General features: G+C 37.9%; 1 protein-coding gene across 10 annotated transcripts in view; it reads right to left on the minus strand.

The window, feature by feature from the left end:
• fmnl2a (formin-like 2a) overlaps positions 1 to 27081 on the minus strand; it is a 67777-nt gene that overhangs the window by 15590 nt on the left and 25106 nt on the right. For 5 of the 10 annotated variants that reach the window (XM_038285589.1, XM_038285590.1, XM_038285591.1 and 2 more), the window contains exons 2-10: positions 25800 to 25883; positions 19933 to 20013; positions 15169 to 15245; positions 10240 to 10323; positions 7298 to 7453; positions 4912 to 4956; positions 2547 to 2655; positions 2288 to 2364; positions 317 to 410 (exon numbers count right to left, since the gene is read on the minus strand). In XM_038285589.1, the coding sequence (XP_038141517.1) occupies positions 317 to 410; positions 2288 to 2364; positions 2547 to 2655; positions 4912 to 4956; positions 7298 to 7453; positions 10240 to 10323; positions 15169 to 15245; positions 19933 to 20013; positions 25800 to 25883 (807 nt within the window). The remainder of the gene's footprint in view (positions 1 to 316; positions 411 to 2287; positions 2365 to 2546; positions 2656 to 4911; positions 4957 to 7297; positions 7454 to 10239; positions 10324 to 15168; positions 15246 to 19932; positions 20014 to 25799; positions 25884 to 27081) is intronic. The other 5 variants (XM_038285598.1, XM_038285596.1, XM_038285595.1 and 2 more) reach the window with 1 other exon arrangement.

Here is a 27081-nt window from a genome sequence, read left to right on the forward strand (position 1 = left end):
TTCTCTCTCCCGCAGTCAGGAACTTCTCCTTACAGCCAAAGGTCAGGAGAGGCTATCTCGAACATCTGCCGCTGTGCTTTTCTGAGCTTTGATGCGCCTGATGAATTTTGTTAACATGTAAACAGTTTTCTTTGATTGCTGTGAGGGTTATCCCGTGTTACACACATAAACCAGTATCTGTGATCTCTTTGAAGCAACGCTTATAGAGAATGGTGCCGGATAAGTGTTCCTCTGGGGCACAGCGGCTGCTTGAAATGACATAGAATGTAAAGACAGAGGGGTCTCCTTAAAAACGCCCGTCCCAAGCAGGTCATACCTCCTTAAAGTTGTCGAAGGCAGAGAGAATAATTTCATGGCCTCCTCTCACAAGACAAACTGCTGCCAGGAGCTCCAAAACCAGAGCTTTGGTTCTGGAAACCACAGAGAAAGTCATGTTAAAAGAAGATTAAAAAAAATTACAAATGTCAGCAGAGAGAACTTGAAAGTCAAAAAAAAATATATGTTATTGAAGCATCATGATAGCCTTGAACAGTTTTTTTCCTTTCCATTTATTTCTGCAAAATAAAGTATTTTGCATTCAGCACCGTTTTTCTGATACCATAAATAAAATTGAGGGCAGCCTATTGCATTAGAAGTTAGGTCACAAGATCCATCATCTGAAATGGAAAGAGTATGTGTGTGTGTCAGAAAACCGACACTCTGATATCCCCCTGAACACATCATAAAAACCTTTATAAATGACTGCAAGGTTATCTGGATTGTGGTGGCAGCATCATTATGTGGTGATAGTTACTTCAACAAGAAGAGCAAAGCTGGTCAGAGTTAATGAGAAGAAAGATGGAGGCAAATTTGGACAATGATAAAGAATAAAGATGGAACCTGAGGTGAAGGTTCACCTTCTAGATGTAGATCAACCACATAAAGCTTCCATATCATCAATGTAATGGCTTATATCAGAGGTGTCCAAACTTTGTATACATATATAAAATGCAAAAAAATATGTATATTTATTTATATTTACCTGCATTGTAACTTGATATATTTTTTTAGTAAAATATTATGACAGAGCTTTTTTTCTTGATTTTATTTATTTTCTATTTTGTTGATTTGGAATACATTCTTGACAATATTCAACCACTGAAAAAGGATTCAGGTCACTAAATAAAAAAAATAAAAAAAGCTTTGTCAAGTTTAACTAATTGAATCATCATTTGCTGTTTTTTAAAGAGAAAAGGGGCCAAACAAGACCATTCTAATGGCTGCAGATACCCCAAATACTTTAATTTAAAGAACCCTGGATTAGATAAAGGATATTGATGTGTTAAAGTGGCCCATTAAAAGTTCATACCAAAAATCTAAAGCAGAATTTATGCCAGGGCATTCAATTGTATTTTCATTCACCTACCAAATGGAGCCATTTTGCAAAGAACAAACGGCAAAGATTTCCAATTTATGTGGTTTAAAAGAACTGACCCCCAGGGGTTGAATACAAATAAGCGACGCACTTTTAAGACTTTATTTTTTTAAATATTGCAAAAATAAAAATACTAAAAATGCATCCCTTCCTTTGCCTTCCACTTGCACTATTTAGTATTGATCCAACACATAATATCCAATAAAATACACTAGAGTTTGTTGGTGTGACATGCCAACATGTGGAAAGGTTCAAAGGGTGTTGATAGTTTTGCAAGGCACTTTCACTTCACTGGTGTCTGGCTCTTTTGTCTGGGCGAGGAGAACTGAGACATGTGATGCAAAGAAAAAAAAAAGGTTTCATATCAACCTTTCGGGGCACTCTGTTGACCTTTAGCGTGATGTGAGAGCTCATGCATCTGCACATACACCAGAGGCTGCCAGCAGAGCTTTTTAACTTCCTTCTCCTTTCCTGACAGGCAAGTCTCAGATGAACAAATGTTCTTGTATAGAATTACATAGCTGGTACATTAACACTAGTTTCCCAAATAATAAAACAAATGACTTTTAAACAACCTTTAGGATAGTGCAAAAAAGGACAAATTTGACCTATAATAATATTTGAAAGGCACAAGAGAATTAATTCGCTCTTCTTATTATCCATCTTTCCTGAAGCATGACAGAAAAATCACAAACCAGGGAAACATCTGTATAGGAGCAAATACTTTAAGCCACCAAACCAATATATCTGATTAATTACTGAATTTAAGAATTAATAAAACTCTAATGTTGTGCAATGATCCGGACAGAGATTAATGTTCCCCTCTTAGAGGTAAATTACTTGTGTTTTGTGTGCCGTCTTTCTTGAACTTACCGTGGATTTTTATTATTCAGACTTAGTGCAATTTCATTCACAGCATGTGGGTGCGACATGACCATATTGAAGCCATACTGCAACATAAATAAGATGGAGACAGATAAGCCATTAAAAACAGAGCAGTCGTTAAGTATTCTTGAACATGATAAACAAGCCATGGAGGCATAGGAGGGGAGCAAATTGAATTTAGCTTTAGATGGATGGTTGTGATTTAGTCTGAAAGGTCAGAGTCTCTGTAGTCAAAAGAAGAGCTTACCTGATAGTTCATGATGGCACGTAGGCACATGATGCAGACATGGACGTCGTCCTTTTTGCAGACGAGTCTGGAGTTTTTCAGCGTTCTCCTGCTTGGCAGCGTGCTGCAGCTATAAAAAAAAAAAAAAGAGGAAAAAAGGTGAAGACAAAACAAGTTAGTGAAAAGTGAAATACTGCATGCCTTTCTAAATGGACCGTCAAGTCAGTTCGTGTTCCTGAACAAACGGGTGTGAAAAGCCTGGCTAAGCAGGAGAACAGATGCTATTTTTTAAATGAGTATGGTAACGCAGCACCTCGATTCGAACGGGGAGACCGTTAAAGTGCCAAGCCATTTTACAACAGCACAAACAGAGGCTATATGATCTACTGCCACACACGGAGGCCACAAGATGGCCGCTTTGTTTTACCCTGATGGCCTTCACTTACATATCAATCACGGCTAACATAATAGCAGCTGGTCATTTGCATGCAGGACTGTGACTGTGCAACGTCAGAAGGAAAAAAAGGAGGAAAAAAGAACACTTAAGTGGCAATGAAGGCACTGATTCACTTGAAGAAAAACTGTTTATATGACTTCTATTTCCACAAGTTTCAATTCCATGTCCTGTAGAAAAAGAAAAAAAAAAACATTCCTTTAGGCTACTGCTGAACATGCTGATTCCCGTCAGACTGTAGGTGTGACTCGTCACTGACTCACAGCAGAATCTCTTAGTACAAAATTGGGGATTTCTTAAAGAAGGAGGTTAACAGGTCATCTGCAAGTTTGGATAAACATTAAACTCCTGGTATGCAGTGTAAGTGGTAAGAACAAATCTTAACAGCTACATAAAAACAAGTTGCCAAAAATAAACTCAAACTAATTAAAATAAATACTTTCCGAAGAACTAAAAACCTAAACTGAGATTAAGTGGAATCCAGGGAAGATGAATACATTCACAGGAAATGATCAAATAATTGCTTAATTTCAGCTTTTGTGCTTCAACTAATCTCTGTTCTATTAAGCAATGCTACGACTCATAGGTAGAGAAGAAATGAAATAAACACAGCAAAGAAAACAACAGTTTCAGTAGATTACAGAGCAACCAAGAAGTCAGCAACAGATTGAAGTCATGTTTAAGAAAGCAGCGAATAGCTATAGTTCAGAATATCTCTAGGGTTTACTGTACTGAAGACTGAAATCTGAAAACCTGAATTAAAATCAAATTTAGAACAGAGTAAAGGTATGCCATATACAGGAAAACTTTTATCAGTCTTTTTTAAATTTTTTTGACAAACATAAAATACTTAATTCCCCTCAAAAATATCAGGCTTGATCAGTCTAGATAAAAACATTTTAAAATAACTGGAATAATGGTGTGGGAAAAAACAACAATATATCGCAATTTCCAGGTGCTCAATATAATATCGATCTTCAGCTTCTAATATTGCTTAAAAATAAAAATAAAAAATCCCCTTAGAAAAATTGAGGAAAATGAGATGCTTGCGCACTGCCGCTCCTTTAGATGATGATATAAGCAGTCATAGTGGAAGATGCGTGTCACACGTAGAGGACGACCAGATACACATCTGGTCGTCCTATTTTTCTCTGTAAAATATACCTAAATTAAGTTTTTCCCTCCCTAAATATAGTAAACATACTAAACTATAATAATAATAATAATAATGAAAGGTTAATAATGTATTTTCTGAGAAAATAAATCTCCTAAAATCCTTCCATTTTACACAGCCTTTTTTTTATGAAAGACAAATAACAATGGCTGCTCAGGGGTGACCGTGGATAGCACTGCTGCCTTGCAGCAAGAAGGTTCCAGGTTCGATTCCCGGCCCAGGGTCTTTCTTCATGGAGTTTGCATGTTCTCCCTGAGCATGTGTGGATTCTCTGGCTTCCTCCCACAGTCCATTAACATGACTAACTCCAAATTCTCCTTAGTTGTGAGTGTGTGCTTAAATGGTTGGTTGTCCTGTTTGTCTCTGTGTTGCCCTGTTGTTCAGGGTGTACCCCGCCTCTCGCTTGTAGACAGCTGTAGATAGGCACCAGCACCCCTCGCAACCTCACTTGGGATAAGTGAGACGAAAAATGGATGAATGGACGGACAAATAACAATACCAATGTAGGCAATGACAAAGAAAACATGTAACTTTACTGCACCATATAGCTGTTAAGTATGCATCAAATTGAGCATGAAGGTCTGTGCTGTTTGCTAAATAACAAACTAGGAAAGAAATAGTTTGAACATAAGAAATTGGTCAAAAACTTGGTTTGAACTGCATCTACAGAAAAACACTGGAACTACAGCTAGAAGCTAGAGGATACAGGACTAAGGTGTCTACATGTTACTAGCCTTCTCCTTATTCCTCAGACATACCGTCTCATCTGAGAACACTTGGGACAGTTCAGTGAACCCGGCATCCTACGGGAGGCAGTTTGAAGAAAACAAATACAAATCACTTAGTTTGCCTTTAATAAACTGGTTACAGATGCTTTAAATATATGTAAGCCTGCCAACAGCAAAAGGTTAACATCTGTCTTATGCATCAAAAACACAGAAAGTTTTCTAAGTGCATTCTATTGCTGTGGAGAATCTAGGCTAAGTTCTGCAAAGGAATGTAACACAAGCAGCACAGAACAATGAGTGCAGAATAAACCATTTACTCCAAGGGAAGCAGAGCTCAGAAACAGGAGAATGAGGACCAGAAGAAAGGAACAGGCTGGAAGTACAAATAATTCACATCTCTGACAGAGAAAGCAGGACAAATAAAGCAGGCAGCTATAAGATGTTTGGGAATGTATATAGAGCTCTGGTGTGTGTTTGTGTGCGCTCCTCTTTTGGCATCACTGTGAGGACAATTTTTACAATTTCAACGTCAAATTGAGGACCATTTATACTAATTTAGCCAGTCTATGCTTTCTTTCTTTGCTAACGGTCAGGTTAACGACTAATTGAGTTTATATTGAGGTTACGGTTGGGTACGCACTGTTTAGGGTACTGGTTAGGGTTATTGTCAGGGTTAGGGAATAGAAGGGCTCACTAAATATAGGAAGACACAATTGTGGAAGTGCGGCCATGTAATTGTTACCTTGTGGGGACATAGCCACATTTCTGATAAGATGCTACTTTATAGGTATTTGTGGGGAACAGTCAACTGGTCTACATAAGGAAAAGTTCTCTGCTTGACTTGGGGGTTCGGTCTTGGACTAAGGGATGAATCGTGTTTAGGTTATGTTAAGGTAAGGGTCTGGATTAGACCATACAAATGAATGTGAAATAGTTGAAAGTCAATGGAAAGTGTGTGGGTGTGTCTAAAGATGGAACAGGGAACCTGCCTGCTGTTGAAGAGTGGCGGACAAAAGAGCAGACGACTACTGATGAAAACAGGGACAAAAACAGAAGAGACAGTCAAGATGGCTGAAGACAGCGATCATTTTCACACAGTGAATCCAGAGCAGTGAGAAGAGAAACAACACATTTCTAAATTTAAAACAAAAATGTACAAGAAAAGAAATGCTGAAATCATTATTTATAGATTCCAAATCTATAGAGGTTTAGATGAAGCTATTATGTTTATTCTTACTAGCTTTTTTGGTGTGTGTGAGAGACCAACACAAAGTGACAATAAGGAAAGAAAATAACACAACAAAAATATAAAAAATGGGTTGTGCATTTATATTCATCCCCTACAACAAAAGTCAAGACCTAAATCCAGTCATCAAGGCAACGCTCCTGTCTCCAATGAATCCGACTGATCCTGAGCTGATATGGAAGAGAAAAAAATTTTCAAACCTGTCCATCTCTGGAAGCGTAACACCGGTAGACACATTTCAAAAAGACTGAAATCACAACACATCGACTCATGGGAGCTGAATAAAAATGGACTGCAGACTTTTTACATTTTTGCTCACATCTTTATGTTGGCCTTTTACTTTAACAGACATAAAATAGACAGATGGTTCATTGGTATGACATAGACGAGAGAGAGTTATATTAAAACTTTTCCAAGGCAGCACTGTGCTTGTCAATCATTACTGAAAATCTCAGATTAAGACTGAAATAGTTAAAAATTGAGTTTAAGAGAGAAATATCCTGCTTTTAATACACATATATTAATTGTTTTTCTTATTTAAACAGAAGAAACTAGGTATTGCCTAATTGTTTCCGTGCAAAGGTCTTAAGAGCACATGTGGCCCTTGATTCAGTAATTCTCTTTGTGTGCGAAGTGTTCAGGTAAATCTCCTCAAGCTAAGGATTAGAGGCAACAAAAGTCAGTACGACTTCTACGCTGAAAGAATAAAGCCATGACAAGGAGGATTAGAGAACAAAAACGCATGAACGACTTGGATTTGTGTTTCCGAACATAATGACCTGGCCTTATGAATAAAACGGACTGAAATCCTGTGTGCGGAGAATTAGGAGTTATTTTGGTGTTTTTAAGTAAAAAAAATAAAAAATGACCCACATAAATATAGCCAGTGGGTCGCCTGGAAAGTTATCAGTCATCATGTGTCATAATCATGAGTCTGGCCAGCCAAAAACAAATAAAAACCCAGACACAAAGATCCCCCCCTGCATGTGTCTTAAGCCATTTAAAGCCTTAGAGACCTCATGACTACACAAAGAGGCAGCTGAGGAGTCATAAGAAATGTGTGACTTCTCAAAATAAATACTCTGCTTCAGTTAGAAACTGAAAACAAAGAGTGGTGAAGGAAATAATTTATCACCATCAGGTAGGAAATTGTAGATATGTCGGTCGTACCGTAATGTGGAATGTCGCCCAGATCTTGAGATGCCGTTCCCGTTGAGGTGGGGTGGCAGGGTACCTCCCCCGTGCAGGTCTTCTATAGACCGACTCCATGTTTTGGACTTCTCCATCATAGCCTCTGTGCCGTTTTCAATACCGTCACCATCATAACTGAAAAATACGACATACATTAACTAAGAAACAGAAAAAAATCTGTCCCATCATTATTCTTTCCTTGCCCACAACTAAGACATGATGTAACTCAACTCAAGATTTATTCACTCAGAGTCACCAGATTAAAAAGCTTTGTTAAAATTTGGCATTGCTGGTGGCCAGTTTAAAACAAACAAACAGCTGTCAGTGGGAATATTCTTCTTCAGTGAAAATATGTGAGATTTTTGTGGTTTGTTTGTTGTTCCTTTTAGAGCTGCTTGCATGCTCCTTATGGTTGTCACTCTAGCATAAAATGAGCTGTGTCAGAGTCTTTCAGCAAGAGTGTCCAATTAAACAGCTAACAGGAGGCAGACAGCAAATCTGTCTGGTGGTTTAGCAGCAAATTTGAAAAATTGGTTTTCTTAAAAGGTTAAAACTCATTTGTCTTTGCCCTGACACTGAGGTCAATGAAAATACTAATTATTCGTTCCTCCACTACCTTTCTTTCTTTTTCTTTCTTAGGTATTCTTGTACATTTTCTTTTAATTAGTTTGTTTAGGCAAAAGCTTGCATCCTTAATTTTTGCAGGAATATGTTTTGGAAATCTGTTAAGAAGCTTATGAATTGATGCTTTTTATTGTTATTTCTTTTCAACTATTTTTTCAGAATGGATATAAGGTTCAGGCCTGATAGCAAACAAACTCCCAAAGACTCAATCACCTTCAGGATTTTAAAAACCCTTTGAGTGTCAGATTTTAACCCTTGCAAGGCTGTAGTAGTAAGAGTCTTTTGTAGATCCAAGATGAGCAACAAAACTCATTTATTGCATTGTTTTATATATCACCAAATACCGTCTCATTCGCTTCCTTAAAAAAAACAAAAAACGATCCTGTGTGTGATAATAGTTTAAAATGATGCAATGTTACAATTTCATAATATTTGACATTTTCACTCTATTCCATCAGTTTAAACTTGTTTTCCCCCAATGTAGGCCAGTGCCTGGATTTGGTAATAAAATGTTAATTTATATTTACATGATAAGGAAACAAGAACACATAAAATTTAAAAATAATAAAAAAAAAAATAAAATTGAAAATGCATTGTGAGGCTGATGCTGAAAGCACTTTTCCAAACCATTCATTGACATCGACATCACAGGAAAAAAGTAAACTTTGTTAGTCCAAGCAAATGTCCAAATGTATCAAGCTGTCAAACTCCACTGAAGGTAAGAGAAACTTCTCTTTTGGTTTTATGTTTATCATTTCTACTGACCAAAACACTAGTATTTCATCAAGTTATCGTCCAGCATAAACAGTGAGCACACTGCTGGTCCAGGGATCTGTAAAAGTGGGAGTATTCACACTTTTTTTGTTTTTTTGCTAAACCGGACCATATGTCATGTAGTTGCAACGGATTGCGTCAGGGGCAGAACTGCTCTATTCACGCACTGATCGAGAAGAAAAAGGACAGGAAGAAGAAAGCCTGTCCATGAAGGTCTGTGTTGCCATGATGGTCTTCATGTGGTTGTAGCTCGCTTTGCTTTATTATCCTACGTAACCCAGACAGTCATATTCAAACTCTCTTGACTTCAGATTTCTTCCTCTACTATGTTTTTAGCTCGTCTTCTTCTACTCAAATATGTTGCTCTAGTGTCGCATTGCATCTTGCTGCTTTTGCTACACTGTGAAGAGGGGAAATTTGGCTCTTCTTATAGAAATGACTCAGCTCACAATAAATAGCACACTCTCTGGCTCGATGGCCTTCAACAGGTGGTCCGTGACCCCTAGGGGGTCCATAGAGGTACTGCATAGGGGTCGCGAAAGTTTTGGTTGATTTGACCCCCCTGCAATTTTTTCCACTAATTGAAATGTCTTTAAATCCACATTAAGATGAATTCAACACAATGTAGTAAACAGATAAATGGAGGCAGAGGCATTCACAACACCTGTCCCATCAACCAGGAATCAGAATCAGAAATACTTAAATATTGCCAGGGCGAAATTACTTTTGTTACAGGACTCCATCTGTAATAGAGTGATTATAAGACCAATATATAATAAACACACTTTTATACAATATATATAATAATGGGGTCCCCGCTTCAGACCCCTGGTCTAGCTCACAAATAATTCTTCATGTTTTTTTCTTTTCTTTTTAAAAACTTAAAATGTTTTGTTACACAGAAACTAGAAATAAAAGCGCCTAAACTTCAGATCTTAAATACATGGTACTGAGCTTTAACATCGAACAGAACCCATTAATTGTAATAGCAGCCTTCGCCTTGGTGTAAAAGCACCCAATGATAAGTCAAACTCCAGCCTTCAATGTAGCATTTAATGACCTCAGCCACTGTAGCTTTTCCCATTCAAACATATAGAGTTATATTAAAGAAAAAGTTATGTTGCTGCTTGTAGCTGCTGAGGCATTTTATACCAGCCTGTTCCATAACCTTCATGTGCTGCCTGGTGCTTGGTAAATGTGATATTGCAGCCAACAATCTATAATGCCAACAGACCACAATAGCACATTTAAGTGAGCTGTTAAATATAAAAAATTAAACAAAAGCCTACTGGGCCCCGCACAGAGTGACTAATAATCACCCAGTCAGTTCATGAATAGCAGCATACGGCTGCTCTAACACACAATTTACCAGCGACAGTCAGTGCGTGACTCAGTGTTTCTGACAGCAGAGACGGTGGAGCTGGCGCTGAGTGGAGAGGCATCAGCGTATGTGCAGAATGGCAGCGTTGTTTAAAAAAAATAATAAAAAATGTGGCCCTTAAGAGTGTGATGTAAGGACTTACGTGACGGCATACTGTGCGAAAGAAAGGTACTCCACCAGCACATCGAGACCCTTGTTCTCTTCATTCAAAAACTCCCTCACCCATCTGAAAACAAACAAACATTCATGGTTATTGCAAAATTGATGTTTTCACTAATCAACTAAATGTTGAAAGAAAAGTTTTGTAACACTGCAGGAAAACAGAATAAGATAATGATTCTAGGGATATAACAATTAATAATTTTATTGTATAACACTTTAAAAGTACCTTTTTTAAAAAAAAAAAAAAAAGGAAAGGCCCTCATCAGAAATTCCTCTAGCCAACAGTTCTGGCTTTATATGGGTTCTGAGCTGCAAGTTCTGATTTTAACTGATACCCAATACGTGTAAGAACAACACTGATGGTTTTTTTGATGAAGATTGTTTGATTTTTGTATGAACCTGTTGAGGCCTTAGTCATGATGCATTCAATGTATGCACTGAAAAAATAATTTAACCGTTTTTGGCGTTTACTTTATCATATTCAGTTACTTTAACAGAATTGTTTCATTTTAGCACAGTAGGACATAAAACAATTGTGTTAAAGTAACTGAATATGATAAAGTAAATGCCAAAAACATTATGTTTTTCAGTTTATCAAAAGCTAGGGCCGACTGCTGCTGCATTTATAACTTTATCAAGTTTTTTTTTGTACTTGTAGAGTTTGGCGGCCTTGGTCATATTCAACAATAAATCCCATCATTTATAAAAATTCGAAATGAAATCATTTTGAAATCAAACGATAATCTCATGTTGTTATTGTTTGTCAAAGACGTGTAAAGGTAAAGATCCATGAAAGAATTTAAAGCATTGAGTGGGAATTAATCTTCCGTGAAAGCGATCATTTAAACAGAAACATCCACACATGCCTAAATAATGCACTATTACTGATTCGGCCTTCCTTTGTTCCTGTTTCTCGTACAAACTCAAAGTAGGTTCTTACTTTGGCATGGGAAATCTAAAGCATGCTAGATTGCTTTTTTTCAAATCTTCTTTAAAAGGCTAAATCGGGCCATTCATGAAGTACTCCACAGGCTTTTATTTTTAGTACGGGCCAAATAAAACCTTCAGTTTTTGCTTCTTCTCCTTTTTACCTGAACTACAGATTAATTCTTCCCACTTGAACTGTTACCAGTCGTACCACTTGGCATCCACAAACTGCAGTCCATCTATAACATTACATCGTTATATTTAACATCAATAGATCAAATAGTAAAAAATTAGGACTGAAACAATTAATCAGGTTAAACCATAATTGAAATAATCGTCAACTAATTTAGTAATCAATAAATCATAAACAAAGTATAGAGACTATAAAACATGCCTTTAGCAGACAGAATAACCCACTTAGAGCAGTAAAATTACCAAAATAAATTAGAGATTTAAAAAAAAGATTTTTCATCTGTCAATATGTACCTATCCAGAAGTAGAAAACTTTAACTTTCACCTGGTTTGGTTTTGTAAAAAAAAAATCTTCATTAAGGAACCTTTCACTATTAGGGTTAGGGTTAGCTGATTATTAATCGATTAATAGAAAAAAATTAACAGATCGATTTGCAAAATAATCACTAGTTGCAGCCTTAGAAAAAAGGAAATTTTTCTTCAAATTGCCATTTTCTTAAACAGGTAAAAATTCAGAAAGTCCTTTGAGCTTTTCTTTTGAGTCTGCCTTAATTTAAAGCCAGATTGGTTAAAATCGATAACTTCTACTGCTCTCCATTGTTTTATCAAAAAAACAAAAACCTAAGATTTGCCAAAATCTTGTTGCCAGTGTTAAAGCTGAATATCTATTTAACAACACAATGTTGCACAGAAGCAACCTTTTTTTATCATTATAGACACAACTGCTTTAAAGTTGGGCTGTATTCATAAAGACGTGTTAAAATCCTGTAAAGGTCCATCTTGATAGTCTTCCCTGTGGTGTTACTATATGGAGCTGATAATCTCGTATGAGTGTCCAGTAAATCGGTGCCAGGCAGGGCCGTTGTCTCAAAACAGACTAGATGAGAGGCTTCATTGCCCATATGTTGGTCATTACCCCAAGAAGCTGACAATCCTCCTATTCTCCACATGTTGGTGACCACAGTGCAACATGTCAGACGCGAGCAGACAGGCAGGCAATGAGCCCGGGTTTTTGCATCAGCAGTGCACACTCACAGACAATCTCCCTTTTATAAGCAGCATGATTGATCAGATGTTCCATTTCACCTCTGAAAAGAAGCAGCAATTATTCAATGTCTCAGTGGGTGACATTGTTGCTCCGGTTCAATCAGTAGCCACCTTTATGAACATGTCGTTTGTCTCACAGAGACCAAATTCATGTAATCTGGTGTTTATAGACTGAGGAAGTTATTTTCCTCAACAGCGATTCAGTTGCTGTGCAATGTAAGCATGATCTGGAGTTGTTTTTTTTTTCTGTTTAGGTTTAAATAGCAGAATCAGAATGTAAACAGTCTGTAGGAGTGCAAGAGACGCTGCTGTCAGAGATATAAGATAATCTCAGAGTGTGGGTGAAACTGACAAATTGAAGTATATACACGTGTGTGGGAGGAAGAAGTGGAGAAAAACAGAGTTTAAGAGACAGTTTAGACATAAGAGTGTTTCTGCTGTTACAATAGTCTCTGGCCAATATATGCTCTCTTGGCTGCATCCTTCATCCTTTGGCAGAATCTCATGATCTGCTGCTGCCGCCTACTTTAAATCCACATCTGGACTTTGCCGGGTTATACAATTTCTAAAACCTTATTTCAAGTCTCCAAAAACAAAGATCCGATTAGACACAATATTTATAAAGCAAAGATGAAGCCAAAATGGAAAAGCCATCAGTACACCCGGTGATTCACTAGCAAAAGAAAATTATGGAGGGACTTTTATGCCAATCTGCTTTACAACTTTTCTTCTGTCGTCAACATTTTGAAGCCGTCAGTTTCTGAAAACTGCAGGTTTCTGATAAAAGTGGCTAATTGAAATATCAATGGTCAAGAATAATTTTTTGCTTCATTCTTAATGAACATTGAAGTTAGAAACTGCCCACATATATAAAGCCTGAAAAATAATGAATATAATCTTTAAAGCAATCAACATGTGGGTAAAAGGACTTTCATGTTGTGACAGAGAGAATTCTATAGATCAGCTTGCTGCCTTATCTGGACACATTTAAGAAACATTTCAAAGGTGCATTTTAACTTTTACTTTCTTTTCTGGTTGTGTTTGTTTGGGTGAAGCTGCAGTTGCTAAGATCATTCATTTTCACCCAGGATAAAGGGTTCCTACACCGTTTCATGCAAAAATGTCTTCAAGCTTCAACTTCTCAGAGTAAGCAACTCTTAAAGAGACATTTTGTAAGTTTTTTACTGAAAATATCTCTACCAAAGCCTTTTCATTTCACCCTTCATGACTAAAACGCAGTTTGAGCAGACTGACACCTGAGTAGTTCAGCACAGATGCACCTAAAGTGTGAGCCTGTAGCCTATTTTCTTGAATTAAGTTCGGGTCAAATTGGGGGATGTGACTTCAAGCACACCTATGTTTAATCCGTCCCTCCTAGCAGAAGCGACAGCCATCCAGCTCAACTCAGACTACGATGCCAACTGGACGCAAGGTGAAAAGTAGAAAAAAAAAAAAAAACATGTTAAATACGAGCGTGAGCTACGAGAACAGGCAGAAGACTGCTGCAATTCTGTCTTTTGGCCACAGGAGGCAGCATCATTGGAAGACTCCATAATTTCTCTCTAATGCTTAAATTAAAAGATAAATAGTTAAGAAGTAAAGACTAAGACAGGAAAAAGTACACTGAAGGATTTAAAGAAGAAAAAAAAAAAAAAAAAGAGGGCAGTCCACAAGGGTAAAATGACTATATCGCATAAAAGCAAAGGATTTAATACAGAGAGGTATAACACGAAATGTAACACATGTACCGGTAGATAACACATGTAGATAAATTAAACAACAAAGGTAAAATGGAAAAACTAAACAAGAAGGAAAGAGGAACCAAAGGAAACGTGGAAGTACAGAAGCAGGGGAGGAAAGATGGTAGGAGGAAGACATGGGGAACAACAAAAGAAGAAATAACATAATGGAGGGATGAAGGAAAGAAATGAGAAAAGGGGGGAGTATTAAATAAAGACAGAATTAAAATAAAAAGGTAAAAAAAAAAATGAGACACATTTCAACATTTCTTCTCTTTTTTTCTTTTTGCATACCCGTTCAGACTCTAAAAACCTAAAATCAAAATGAGGACTTCTTCAGATTTAGTAGGAACTTCCAAGCATCACTTTATAACACTGACGTAGAGAGCGTCCGTCTCTACGTCAGTATCACAATTGGAATTTGGATCCAACATTTCCCAGCGTTAGTAATGCGACGTACGCAGCCCTTAGAGATGCTGATGTGTGACCAAAAGAATGAAGAAACACTGAGATTTGAGATATAGATCTGCGCTCCAGGCTGACTGTACAGCTCTGAATCTGTATCTGCTGCCACAGGTTTAGACCTGTCATGTCAGAATACCTGACATAGCAGATGAATGCACCAGTGTTTCATCCGTTGTGAAATCCTCATCTGTGCTATAATATCCACATTAATATTCCATCTTTATGACTGTGCAATGAAACACTGAAGCTGCACAGCCAAACTACTGCACAAGAAAAATGTGCTTTCCTTCCAGAGGCTGCTCATGTGTCAGCTGCTCTGAAACAATCCACCAATTCATCTTTTCTTCACCACCACATGGCTTTTGGTGTAATACTAGGTCACAGCAGAGATAGGAATGGTAAGAGGAGGGGGGCTTTATAACGACGTCTGCATTTCAGAGTGTCTGGAATATCAAACCATTCCCCCTTTTTGAAAATCAAACATAATCAGGGGGAGGACATGTAACACTACACATGCTTCAGCACAGCCTGGGACTTACCCTATATGATTGGTCCGCAACGAAATTTCCAGTTCTCTCAGGACTTGGGTGGACTCCTGTACCCTCCGTCTGAATTTCTGGGAAGGAAAATAAAATTGGGAGGAGGTTAAGTTTCATCAGACCCCAATAAATCAACATGTGGTAGGAACATTGATGAGGGATGCCTTTTTTCTTCAAGAAAAAGTCCAAAAAAGCAAATGTGTGGAAGTGAGCATGCAGAGGGAGTTTAAACTTAGAAACATTACTATTAACTAGGCTATTAAAGATGAAGAGCTGACTCACTGGAAAAAAACTGCAGTCCCCGTCTTTCCCCCTATATTTTACAACTCATACAGTCAAACCCTTGAGTACAGACAACCCTGTTGTGCTGAAAGAACCTTTTTGAAAGTTTGGCTCGAAATTTCATGTTTGATTCATTAAAATTATGAAACATTATAGAAAAAGCAGTCAGAGGAGAAGACAAGACGTCCCTGTAGAATATCATCAGTACTTTGAAGAAGGGCGCCAGGCTCTTGGTGGCCTATTTGACAAAATTCAGTCTTTTCTTTTCATCCTTTTGGACGACTCTTACAGATCTGGCTTGTCACTGCTGTCCCTTTTTTAACCTCAAACTCTTGACTTCTGATGTGGATTTTTTTGCACCCTTCTTCTGACTGATGCTATTATAAAAACATATTTTTTAATAATCTATTACTATATCCAAAAAGGGTTTAATTTGAATTATTAAAATTAATTTATAATAAATTACATTTCCTATAATTGATTTATATTGAAGCTGATACAGAATTAAAAAGATGCTTTAGGAAACTATTAGTTTAAGGATGCACAGGATGTTTCAGGTTTTTAAGTCCTACTTTAAGTCCTATTTTTTAGAATATAGGCCAGCTAAGCATTATTGAATTTAGCATATCGCTTTTCAAGGTCTATTTTTTGCATCACAATACAGGAGCCTCTGTAAGTACATTAAATAAGTCCAACCTTGTTATCTAAGAGCAGTGGATTGTGACTTTAAATAGCGTTAGGATACTCAGCAGCTATATAAACACAGAGAGATTCCTGGGAGTGTTACTGAGGCTACAGCTGCTATAAAAACCTGCAGACATCTAATGGTGCAACGCAGATCCTGATCGAGACAGGGAAAAAAAAAAACTGAGTGCCAAATGTGAAGGAGGGGGGGTTCCTCTGTGTTTTCTTTTCATTCTAGCTAGAGAGTTATTTTCAAAACTGTAAACAAGAGGCTGTTTAGGCTGTTATACAACCACAAGAACAAAACAAGCAGAGCGAATGACCCGTGGCGATCAAATGGGCTGTAGCATAATGGGGAGGGGAAAGTCCCCTGATGAGAGGGACTGAAACCGTTTCATATAGGAGAGCAGGAACCTACAATGAACTTCGCTTTTTACACAAACGTCTCATAATTAGCTTTTCCCTTTATAGACATGCTTACATAAATTATCACTGACATTTAATGATGCAATTGGTTCAGGAGAAGGTAAGATATTGGGGTTCGGATCGATGGGTGCAGATAACGTAAAGAAAATGCTGGTGAATTGGGGGATAATCAACAGGATGTAGAGCTCTGGAGAAGCTGGAGAAGGTTAAAATGGTGCTATAAGAAGTGTGAAAAGACAAGAGAAAAAGAGACAAATCCTCCAATAATTTTCCATGGTGCTTTTTTTTTTATTTATCTGGGAGGGAAGTGAGCCCAGGCCAGTGTCAGCCTGTTATTAATGTCCTCAGAAGAGAGCTGTTCCCACAGCTGATCTCTCAAGTGGACAACTCTGAGACAGGGCGGCGAGCATTTGGAAAATGAGGAGATGAGAAACAGTTTTTTTTTTTTTTTTTTATTGGGGAGGAGTCGTTTCTATCACAAAGCTAGTGGAAAGCAAAGAGTGCCTTTTTGGGGTACTGCGCAGACTCCCTGAGCCCCCACCGAACACCCCACAACTTTAAGTGCTACCAGCTGCATCACAGAGAGCAGGAAGACACGGGGGGAAGAGGGGGTGGAAGGGAGGGAGTGATGAAGAGGAGGCAGCAGTGAGAATGTAAAGGAGGAGAGAGTAGAAAAGTGAGGTTTGAGGAGGTGTTAGCACAGGAGGGGCCGCTCTGGAAGCAAATCAACGGCTGATGCATTCTTGGGGACTAGCCGGAGCGCTGCTCTTCCTCCTTGGCTGCCTATTGGCTGGGAGCTGCTCCGAGGAATGCAAGGGAGCCTGCCTATGGAAAGCAGAGGCAATGACCTCCAGCTCTCTGCAGTGGCACAAAGTGGCAATTGTTTGAGTTAGAAGAAAAGGGGGATGGAGCAGGAATGTAGAAAGAAGCTCATAACTCTTTCTCTTCCTCCATGCCCTCTTGTGCTTCGTTTTTTTTTTTTGTCCCTGCTGCCGTCCGTCCATCTCTCACCCCTCCTTCCTTGATAAACTTTTTAATTCAGCACCTCTCCTTCCCTCCCACCCTGTTGCTCCGCTGGCCTCAGTCCCATTCCTGTGTGCCAGTCTACTTCAAGCTTTCAATCAAGGCAAAGAAAAGGCAGCAGTCTAATGTCAGACAGATTTTACACAGAAAAAAATGTGGCTACCAAAGCTAAAAAAAACAAGGTGGACAAGACTTGAAGTGACATTCAAAACAAATCCTTTATAGACTGTGCCATAAATCAAAACCATGTATTTGATTAATTTAGTGGAGATAATGGCTAAAATGGAGGATCTGCTCATCTGAATGATTACCAATGACAACATTAAATGATTACTTTTAATAAAAACTTTCAAACAGGTAAATTAATTCAAGGGACAGTTTAACATGCTGGAAAATAGCCAGCACATCAAAGGATCATAAACCTGCTTTAATCTATCACTGAAATAAAAAAGTTGGAGCTGAGAGATGACACTTCACCCCAATAGAAACATCTCAAGCTCATTTTTGAACTACAGAGTTTAAGAGCGAATATAATCAGTTAAAAAGCTTTTAAATTAGTGCCTATGTTCTTTTGCATTTAGTGACATTGAACAGTTCATTTATTTCAGTAACACAGGTGAACAGGAGCTCGTGTAGATACAATATAAATACAGAATGATTGACTTAAAGCGTTTACATCTACTAGTTTGGCTAATTATAGATTACAGCTAATGAGCTGAATAGCACAGCTTGGCAGAGTTAAGCAAGATCCAAACAGAAATGGTTATAAAAGGACAAATACAGTATGTCTATTATTGGTGTAAGAAATACACTCAGTGTTTGTTAAGGGCTCCTATTGCATGAGTTTTTGATAAAAAAAATAAAAAACTTAAGAAACTCTTTGGCATTTAATTCAGTGATGAACATCCTGCAGGTCATTAGTTTCAACAGGTTATTATTGCAACATGTTCCAACGTTGAAGTTGACTCGGAGTAAACCAGCTCCACCTTCAGTGAGGTGTTTTAAATCAAACCAGAGGAATCAAATAGATGCTTTAGAACTAGTAAATTGCAAATCGTTTTTACAGGAATCCAAAATGTCTGGGGATTATTCAAGCCGCAAAGAGAACAAGAGAGTAAGATTTTCAGCAACTAACAGGAAGGTTTAATGGATACAGTCCAGTAAGGTTTTACCATTTTATCAATGTGGAATAAATGAACTGAAATTGGTTTTCACAGGTAAAAAAAAAACTTAACAAAAACAGGAGATCAGAATAAGCTGAAACACTCCAATTTTTTTTATCTTTAGTCTGGCAGAAACTATGACTTAACCTCCACACTGCAGGGTCTATATCGTCTACTTCTACATGAGACACTCTGCTAACAATTCTGGTTTTTATCAAATCGCCTGCTCACACAGCAGCTATGGCAACAGCAGCCTAAACTCGATCTGTTATGCACAAAACGCTGCGGGGTTAAAAAGTATTATGGTTATTTTAAAACTAAGATTGTGGAAGAGAATTTTTGGACATATGTTACTAATCATTTGTTGGTATATTTTTCTTTTTCTGTGAGTAATTCTTTTTGTCGAAACTCCAAATTTTCCCACGTCAGAGACGCTTTCAAACATGCACCATTAAAAGTCAGCTGTTTCCCTCTTTTTTTTTACAACCATAATCATGGTTTCAGCTTGCTTTACTTATTTCATGCAGCTCTAGTCATCTTAATGTGGCTGAAAGTTTCAACCACAGCAGCTTCAGATTGAATTATTCAGTGATTTGTTCTCATTTTGGCAGTAGGTGTTTCTTAATTTGTTTATCACAGAGGCAAGTCTCCTGGCGCTCCTCTCTACAGCTTGCACATCCAAGGCCAAAGAAGACTTAATTTTGGCAAATCCTGAGAAGTTTGGCTGTTACTTGCTCACATGAAGCTCCTCCCTCACCTCCCTTTTCCCTCTGCTCCCTTATATGCAGCCAAGGAAAACAGACAAAGCTGGCTGCAACATTACATTTAAATCGTATAGTTAAGGCAGCCTTGATTATTTATTTAAAGTTCCTGGAAACCTGTGAGGAATAATCAATGCTGGAATAAGTCGGACTTGCATTCTCTTGCTCGTTCTTTATACACAAAGATGAAGACTGGACAGAGGTTTCTCCAGCCAGGGCGTTCCTGATAAACAGTTGTCTCACTAATCTGCAGTGTTTTGCAACTCGAGTTCCCGAGCCTTCTCCCAGGGAACTCCTGAGTGCAATCTTTCCTCAGCTGGAAGGATATCCTGAGCAAAAGATAGAAGGTTAGCAGGCTGTGGGGAAGCAGAGGTGGAAGCTGCCAGCCCACCGGAACAGGAAAGCATGCTGGATTGAGCTCTCACCTTTCGTGTGACTGCAGGGTCTAGATAGCTCCTCAGCTTTTGGAGATACGTGTGAGGCGGGTTCTTTACTTGGAATCGCTCCTGTTGAAAGAAGAAAAGAACATAAGAGAGGGGAAATGATGAGGGGAGAACAGAAACCTAAAGAAACACTTCTAGATTTCTGCTGTGAATGTGATGATTCAGATGGCCACGCAAACAAACCAAAAATGCATCCACACCCTCGTTTGTAGGAAATTTTAACTCACACACAGTACCCATCCTTCAGATGGGAACTTGAGAATATCTTCCACTTTAAAAAACCAACCTAAACAGTTCCTCCATTCAGAAGGGCAGACAAACCCTCATATGACTGTTTCCATCATACTTTCAGTCCCAGAATGGAGCAGTTATCTAAGATTTAACTCTTTTTGTGTTTTCTGAAAGTTAAAGAAGTTTGTGTGGTTCTTTAAACGTTTAGCAGCGGTTTAAATAGAAAAAAAAAAGAACCAGGGCAGCAATTAAGGCTTATTTTGCAAATCGATTAATCTGTCGGTTATTTTTTCAATTAATAATCGAATAGCAAAAAGGTTCTTTAAAGACGACTCTTTGAAATTGAACCAGGTGAAACTTTTTTTTTTTTTTGTTTAATCTTCTATCAAAACCCAGCAGGTCGCTGTAACTCAGAATGCATGAAAATTACACTGGTAAAATGTTTACCAAAATAGACATGTTAGACATCATTGGAAAGCTTAGATTCACCACAATTCAACCACCTAGTTCATATTATGGACATAGCTAGCACCACAGCACAATTAACACAGATATACCATTATGTCAAAATGTACCATGACAAAGCAGCCACAACAAGCAAGCATGTCTTTATAACTGAATTAAAAAAGACGTATTATTTTCGAGAATAAAAAAAACAACTTTGAGTCATGTTTGAACTGATGTAGCTTGGGCTTAATGCAGCTTGGGTGTTTACTCAACCAATTTCCATGTACATATTCAGAAACTAGAAGGTGTTAGCTTTCAAATAACGTTTCACACATGTAATTAGGGCTTACAGTTCCTAGGTTATTTGCTTTCCCATTTGGGTATGCAAAGTAGGCGAGCATTTCCCAAAATGAGGTGGATATTAAGAGGTTAAATGCAAAATGTTGAAGTTTTTTTTAAATGCTATTATTACTGCTCTAAGTGGGTTGCTCTGTCAGCTAAAGGCATGTTTTAGAGTCTCTTTACTCAAAATAACTATTAATCAATTACTAAATTAGTTGACAACTATCACAGTAATTGATTTAATCATGATAAATCCGATTAAAAGTTTCAGCCTCAGAAAGACCCTTGAATTATCTATCACAGGACAAATTCATAGTATAAAACCAGACATGTGACTGGCAAATAAAGCACACCACAATGTACTTACTGACAAGAAAAAAGATCCAAGTCAATATAAACGACAAACTAGCTCAACGCCTATGAGATTATAGTCGTTTACTTCTGTCAGCAGCTAGCAGTTAATATTAATGCTGCTAATGTTGATTTCTACATGAAAAAACCTACTGCAGGAAATAGTTAACCTGATTTCAACATTTTAACTTAACCTTAAAACATAAACGATTGCTCGAAAATATCCCAACTTCAACCAGGTTTTAAGATCCTACCATAGTGCTCTAAATATAAACCAGTAGGTTAGTACAGGATTTGCAATTACGTTTGACAAAAAAAATGTGTCTTCTGAATTTAACCAGCAGAGAGCAGCTTTTAAACAGAGAAGTTAAGGGTCTTATTTAGGGAGCCAGAATAGGACTCTAAGGTTTAAAGCAGCGACCTTTTGACCTCTCCAGGATGCAAAAGCCCTGCTTTCTAACCACTAGGCTTCAACTCTCAATAAGAACCCATTGCATCCTCTGTATTCAAACACTATAGGAACACATTCAAAACAGTGGTTGTACAGCGATACGTGTGTGAAGGTTTGCAATTAAGCTGTTTTTCCTTGCAAATATCACTGTGTTTTAAACATGCAGGCTATACAGGATTTTGAGGACAGGTTTTGTAATTGATCCATTTGTATTTGTTAAAAAACAACAACAAACAAATACAACCAACTGTAAGAAGTCTAACTCTGAAGAAACATTAGAACCTGAGTATTTACTGAGCTTGTTCTTGTAAAAGGTTGGAGAGCCACTGGTTTACATGGTCCTGCAACCGTGACCTAATTCCCAGTTGAACACAAAGTGTTGCTTCACATGCCTCCTTGCAAACATGACTAAGTTTGCTGAAGAACATGTCCAGAAACAGGCGTTTCTACCCTCCGTACGCAAATAGTAAGATGAGATCAGCATCACTACATTTCTCGAAGCCAGATAGTCTCTGCAAGAAAAACAGGAAAGACAAGACGAGGAAAGGGACTTGCTCCTTTTTAGAGGACAATAATGGACAGGCACCACGACTCAGCCATGCTGAACTGTAAAAAAACTAAAAATTGACCCATTTCCAAGAAGTTAGCAGATTTGTTACCAGAGCAATCTTTTAATAAACATTAAAAAAATATATAACAAATAAATGGACAGCAGGTTTAACATATATTGTCTTTTTTTCCTTCCTGTATCTTTAGAGAGGGTTCAAATCAAAGAGGCCAACCAATTGTTTACACATTGAGGTTAAACCTTTGGATGTAAAGAACTTGGCATGACTGCAGAGGTGTGAAACTGGTTGGAAAATGCCTCATTAGCAGGAAAATGTCAAAGTAACTGGATCTGGCTGTTGACTTCACTGTGACTTTCTAAATGAAAAAGTCCAAATACTTGCAGCAATATCTGAAAACATCAAGCTAAGGGGAGATGGCTGAAATAAAAGGGTCCTGCTTTTGTTTCGGATCGCTCTGTTACCGTTGCATAGTTACTCTTACCGTAACTATGGACACAGTACAACTTATTCCCAGAGCTGGGTAAGCTGGTGCAAATATAGGCTGGTAGAGAAAGTAACATCAATTAGCAGAACTTCAAACATTAGCTTAGCAACAATAGAAAGCCCTCTCTTCAAAAGGTGCAAACCTCCTTATAGATTTAACTTATAAACTCCTTCACCAGCACTTAAAAAAAACAACTTTACTTTCAGCCTGAACGGTTTCTGAAAAGTTTAGCCCTCATGCTGAGTGAATCTCTGCCAGTCAGTGGTCCAGTTCTCTTTAGGGTCACCAACTTGCAACACAGTTTCAGTGGGAGGGAGGTTTTGATCTGGTCTGTCCTTTTCATGGTTGCTCGAGGAGGCAGAAAAACTCTGGCACAACAGCTGCTGTCAGACCGCAGTTCACTGCTCAGTCTGTGCACTCTGTTATTTCCTACACGCAGAACTGACACCAATAACAGGCTACAAGTTTTTTTAACTGGCTAACTGATCTCTGCACCCTACAGTGCCACTTAACTCACTTGACCAAGAACGCGAAGGCAATCTGTGGGCATAAGGAGGGGCCTGTGGGGTGAAAGCAGGATGGTAGAGAATGTGTCCCCTTGAAAAAAGGATGAGTAGTTTTTGGACTCTTTTACAAATAAAAATCAGTAAGCGTGCATTTGTCTCCATCCGCTTTTACTGATGCTCCTAAATAAGGCATCCCCAAAGCCTACGTTCACACTGCAGCCTGAAGTGACCCAAATCCGATTTTTTGGCCCATATGCAACCTGTATCTGATCTTTTCATGGCAGTCTGAACAACAAAGATCCGATTTTTTCCAATGCGACCCAGGCCACTTGGCTATGTGGTCCTGAATCTGATACAAATCTGATCTTTTCAAATGGGACCTGTGTGTGAACGGCCAGGTCGCATTCATCCAACCTGAACGCCATTAATACCTGACAAAGTTCTCTATTCTGTGTCTTGCTATATAGAAGTGGCAAGAAAAACAACAATCATTGCAGATGATGATATGGAGAGCAGTATTTGGGTTTAATCATCTTGAAATGATTGTGTTTTTATGGTTGAGAAAGGTCGCCAAATTCGCTCCGGCACTACCATCCACGTTTACTTCCGTAAACACAGAGCAAACTGGCTTGTGATGTCATTGCGTCCTCTACTACGCATGTCGGACACTTGCGTTGTATCAATGCAGTTAACACAGGAGATCAAATACAAGTCGCATACATTTGGAAATGTGAACAGCAACGCAAAAAGAAATCGGATTTCACCTAAAAATCTGAATTGATTATCAAGGCATGCAGTGTGCCAAAGTCAGTCCTGAAGGGCTGCTGTCCTGTGGTTTTTAGACATTTCTCTGCTCCAGCACAGCTGATTTTCATTGATAGATGACTCACAGGCTGTTGTTGATTTGCAATTCATCAGAATCAGTTGTGCTAAGAAAGGGAAACCTCTAAAACCTGAAGGACAGAGGCCCTCAAGCACCAAATTATTGGCATGCCTTTCCTACATGAAACCCAGTGCAACCAACTGCTAATAAGTCACTTAGTTCATAAATCTAGTAGGGTCACCTTTATGTAGTCTACCTGAGCGACCAATCATAGCCAATAACCTGTAGTGATGCACCTTCCATTAACTCCATTATGTTCCTTATTTATGTGTGCAGCGGCAGCCGCATGTAGAGCCATGGCAGAGAACCAAACAGAGCAGTTGGTCACTAAGAAAAAACTTTACTTCCATTATGTGGAACTGGCTTGGCTTGTCCCCAAATGACAAGGCACAAACAAAAGTAAAGTTGCTAAGTTTGCTCTGTCACGGTTTGCATGTCTAGGGGCAACAGGTCGCTTGATCCAAACAGACAACATTAACACACGCATTTGATAAAGACACTCTGTCTGAGAAGACAAGCAAGAGGTGGAAAGAGGTTAAAGAAAGCAGTTACTTTTTATCTGGCAAAGGATATGGTTCCTTTCAAAAGAGTTGAAAATGGGGGGTTTAACCCTTTAAAGCCCGATCCAAGAATAAAACAAAACAGAAAATAACTTTTTTTTTTTTTTTTTTATTCCTTATTTGGCCTTTTAACAAAATATGTAAAAAGAAAAAAACAGAAATACATTTTTGATATTAATAATTTATTACTATGTGATAAGTCAAGATTATTTTTTGTGTGGTCTTCTACTGGCTGTTATCAGGTATATCTGATTGTGTACAATAGGATTTTAAGCAAAGTTTTTACCATTAAATTATGCGAAAGGTGTCAGATGCAAAACATTTCAGAAACCGTATGTATCAAATACGATACATTTGGCATTATAGGGTTAAATGCCTGCTCCAGGTAGTTGACCCATAGTACGAGCTGCCCAAGCTTTGAAAATCACACATCTTCAATGCATTGACTGAAAATGGAAAAAAAGGATGACACAGCTCCAAGCCAACCAAGACATGGTTGCATTCCTAAACTGACAGACCAGACAAGGGAAGCATTAATCATAGAAGCAGCTAGGGTAACTTCATGGAAAATGGGCATGAAGAAAATCCAGTTATCCTTCCAGTGCGATGCAGTCCCCAACATACAGCCTAAGATACAATGGAAGTGTTTACACAAAACCATATTTACATTACAGTGGCATAATTTAAAGTCCATACCTATAACTATGTGAAAATCTGTGGCAAGACCAAATCATTTACGTCCAATTTATTGAACCAAGCTTGAACTATAGTGTTTTTAGAACAGATATATACGCCTTTAAGACATCAAAAAAGCATAAGATTCAAGAAGGTTAATAAATACTGAGGTAAATCAATCCGTTTTCTTACCTTTAAAGAGTATGAGCAATGCAAGGCGCTCTATGTTTCATTAGATTTGCATATAAAAGGTCAAACAGTCAATACACTTTGTTTTTTCAAAATGGAGCAATATCTAACTTCACTCAGTATAGATCTAGCATGGCGTTATACTGAGGGGATATAGTCACCTGATCGCAGACCAGTTCCCATTTCTTCTCATTGTCGTACTGTCGCAGCAGTCGAGCCTTGTCTGGAGGGAGATTCATTGAGTTCTAAAAGGGTAGAAAATATCAGAGTTAATTAGCTACATGACATTTTTATAATAATTACAGAATCTAAAGTTTCAATGTCAGAATCCCTGGGAGACAAACTGATGTGAAAACTTTATCCAGCATCATTAAACTTTACTTCTACTTATAATCATACCCGCAGCTTGCAGATAAGTATGTTTACATTTAGAAATTGCAGTGTGGGTGACTACCGAGTAAAATGAGAACAAAAGGTTTGTAAAATCATCTGCAGGAGGAACTGTGTTGAGGTTTGGTGTCAGTGTGGCATTTAAAATGGTCAAATTAAACAGGGAGACTCTGGATGTGAAAATGGGAGAAAAAAATGGCTACAAACTGCAAAAAACAGAATGTTTAACAGATTAAAATTGATTAATTTCTTTCATTTTGTGTTCATTAAAACATTTAAATAAAAACAGCCCGTTTAATTTTGATTTAATTTTTTTTATCCTAATGTTACTATGTTTTCCCCTCTGAAAACAGTGCTTGTTTTCTGGGGAATCAGACAACAGTGTAATTGTTTATTTTTCTGCTCTGGAGGGGAGGTCACATCTGTGGTTTTTACAAATGTTGGACAGTTTATTGGTTCTTGAAATTTCCAGAAGTAAGACTCTATCCAACCTAAATAATGACCCATTGATTACTATATACTATACAGGTCACAGTGCAAAACTGCCCAATGAGTAACAGCATACCTCCATTTTTGTATGCTTTAATTTCTGAATATAATTTTGTACTTAAGAATAATAAAACGTTAATATCAAAATGTTTCCATATAATTAAAAGCAGCATTATGACTTTCTAGATAAAGAGGTTTATTAGAGGGTCATATGCTTTTCTGTTTTTACGAAACATCATGATTTTGAACAAATACAATGCAACAAGTACAAAGTGAAAAGCAGAAAAACTAAAAGTAACTGTTACATAACGTCTTTTAACGTTATTGAGATGTGCTTTAAGAAGAAGCACCTCTGCAGCCTCACAGAACCATGTTTCTTCAAACCGCCCTGGTGGATGGGAAAAACGTAAAGAAATTAAACTCCTGATTTAGTTACCTCCAGCAGAACAGTGCTGTTTTCTTTTGGTGGGGAACATTTTCCACGACAAAGAGAAAGAGAAGAGTAAAGGCTGCTTAGCTTTTTTTCCCTCTTGCTGTATAATCTTACAGAGTCTGTGAGGCGTT

The sequence above is a fragment of the Cyprinodon tularosa genome, unplaced genomic scaffold (assembly GCF_016077235.1).
Source record: "Cyprinodon tularosa strain WSP-4 unplaced genomic scaffold, ASM1607723v1 ctg212, whole genome shotgun sequence".
NCBI lineage: Eukaryota > Metazoa > Chordata > Actinopteri > Cyprinodontiformes > Cyprinodontidae > Cyprinodon > Cyprinodon tularosa.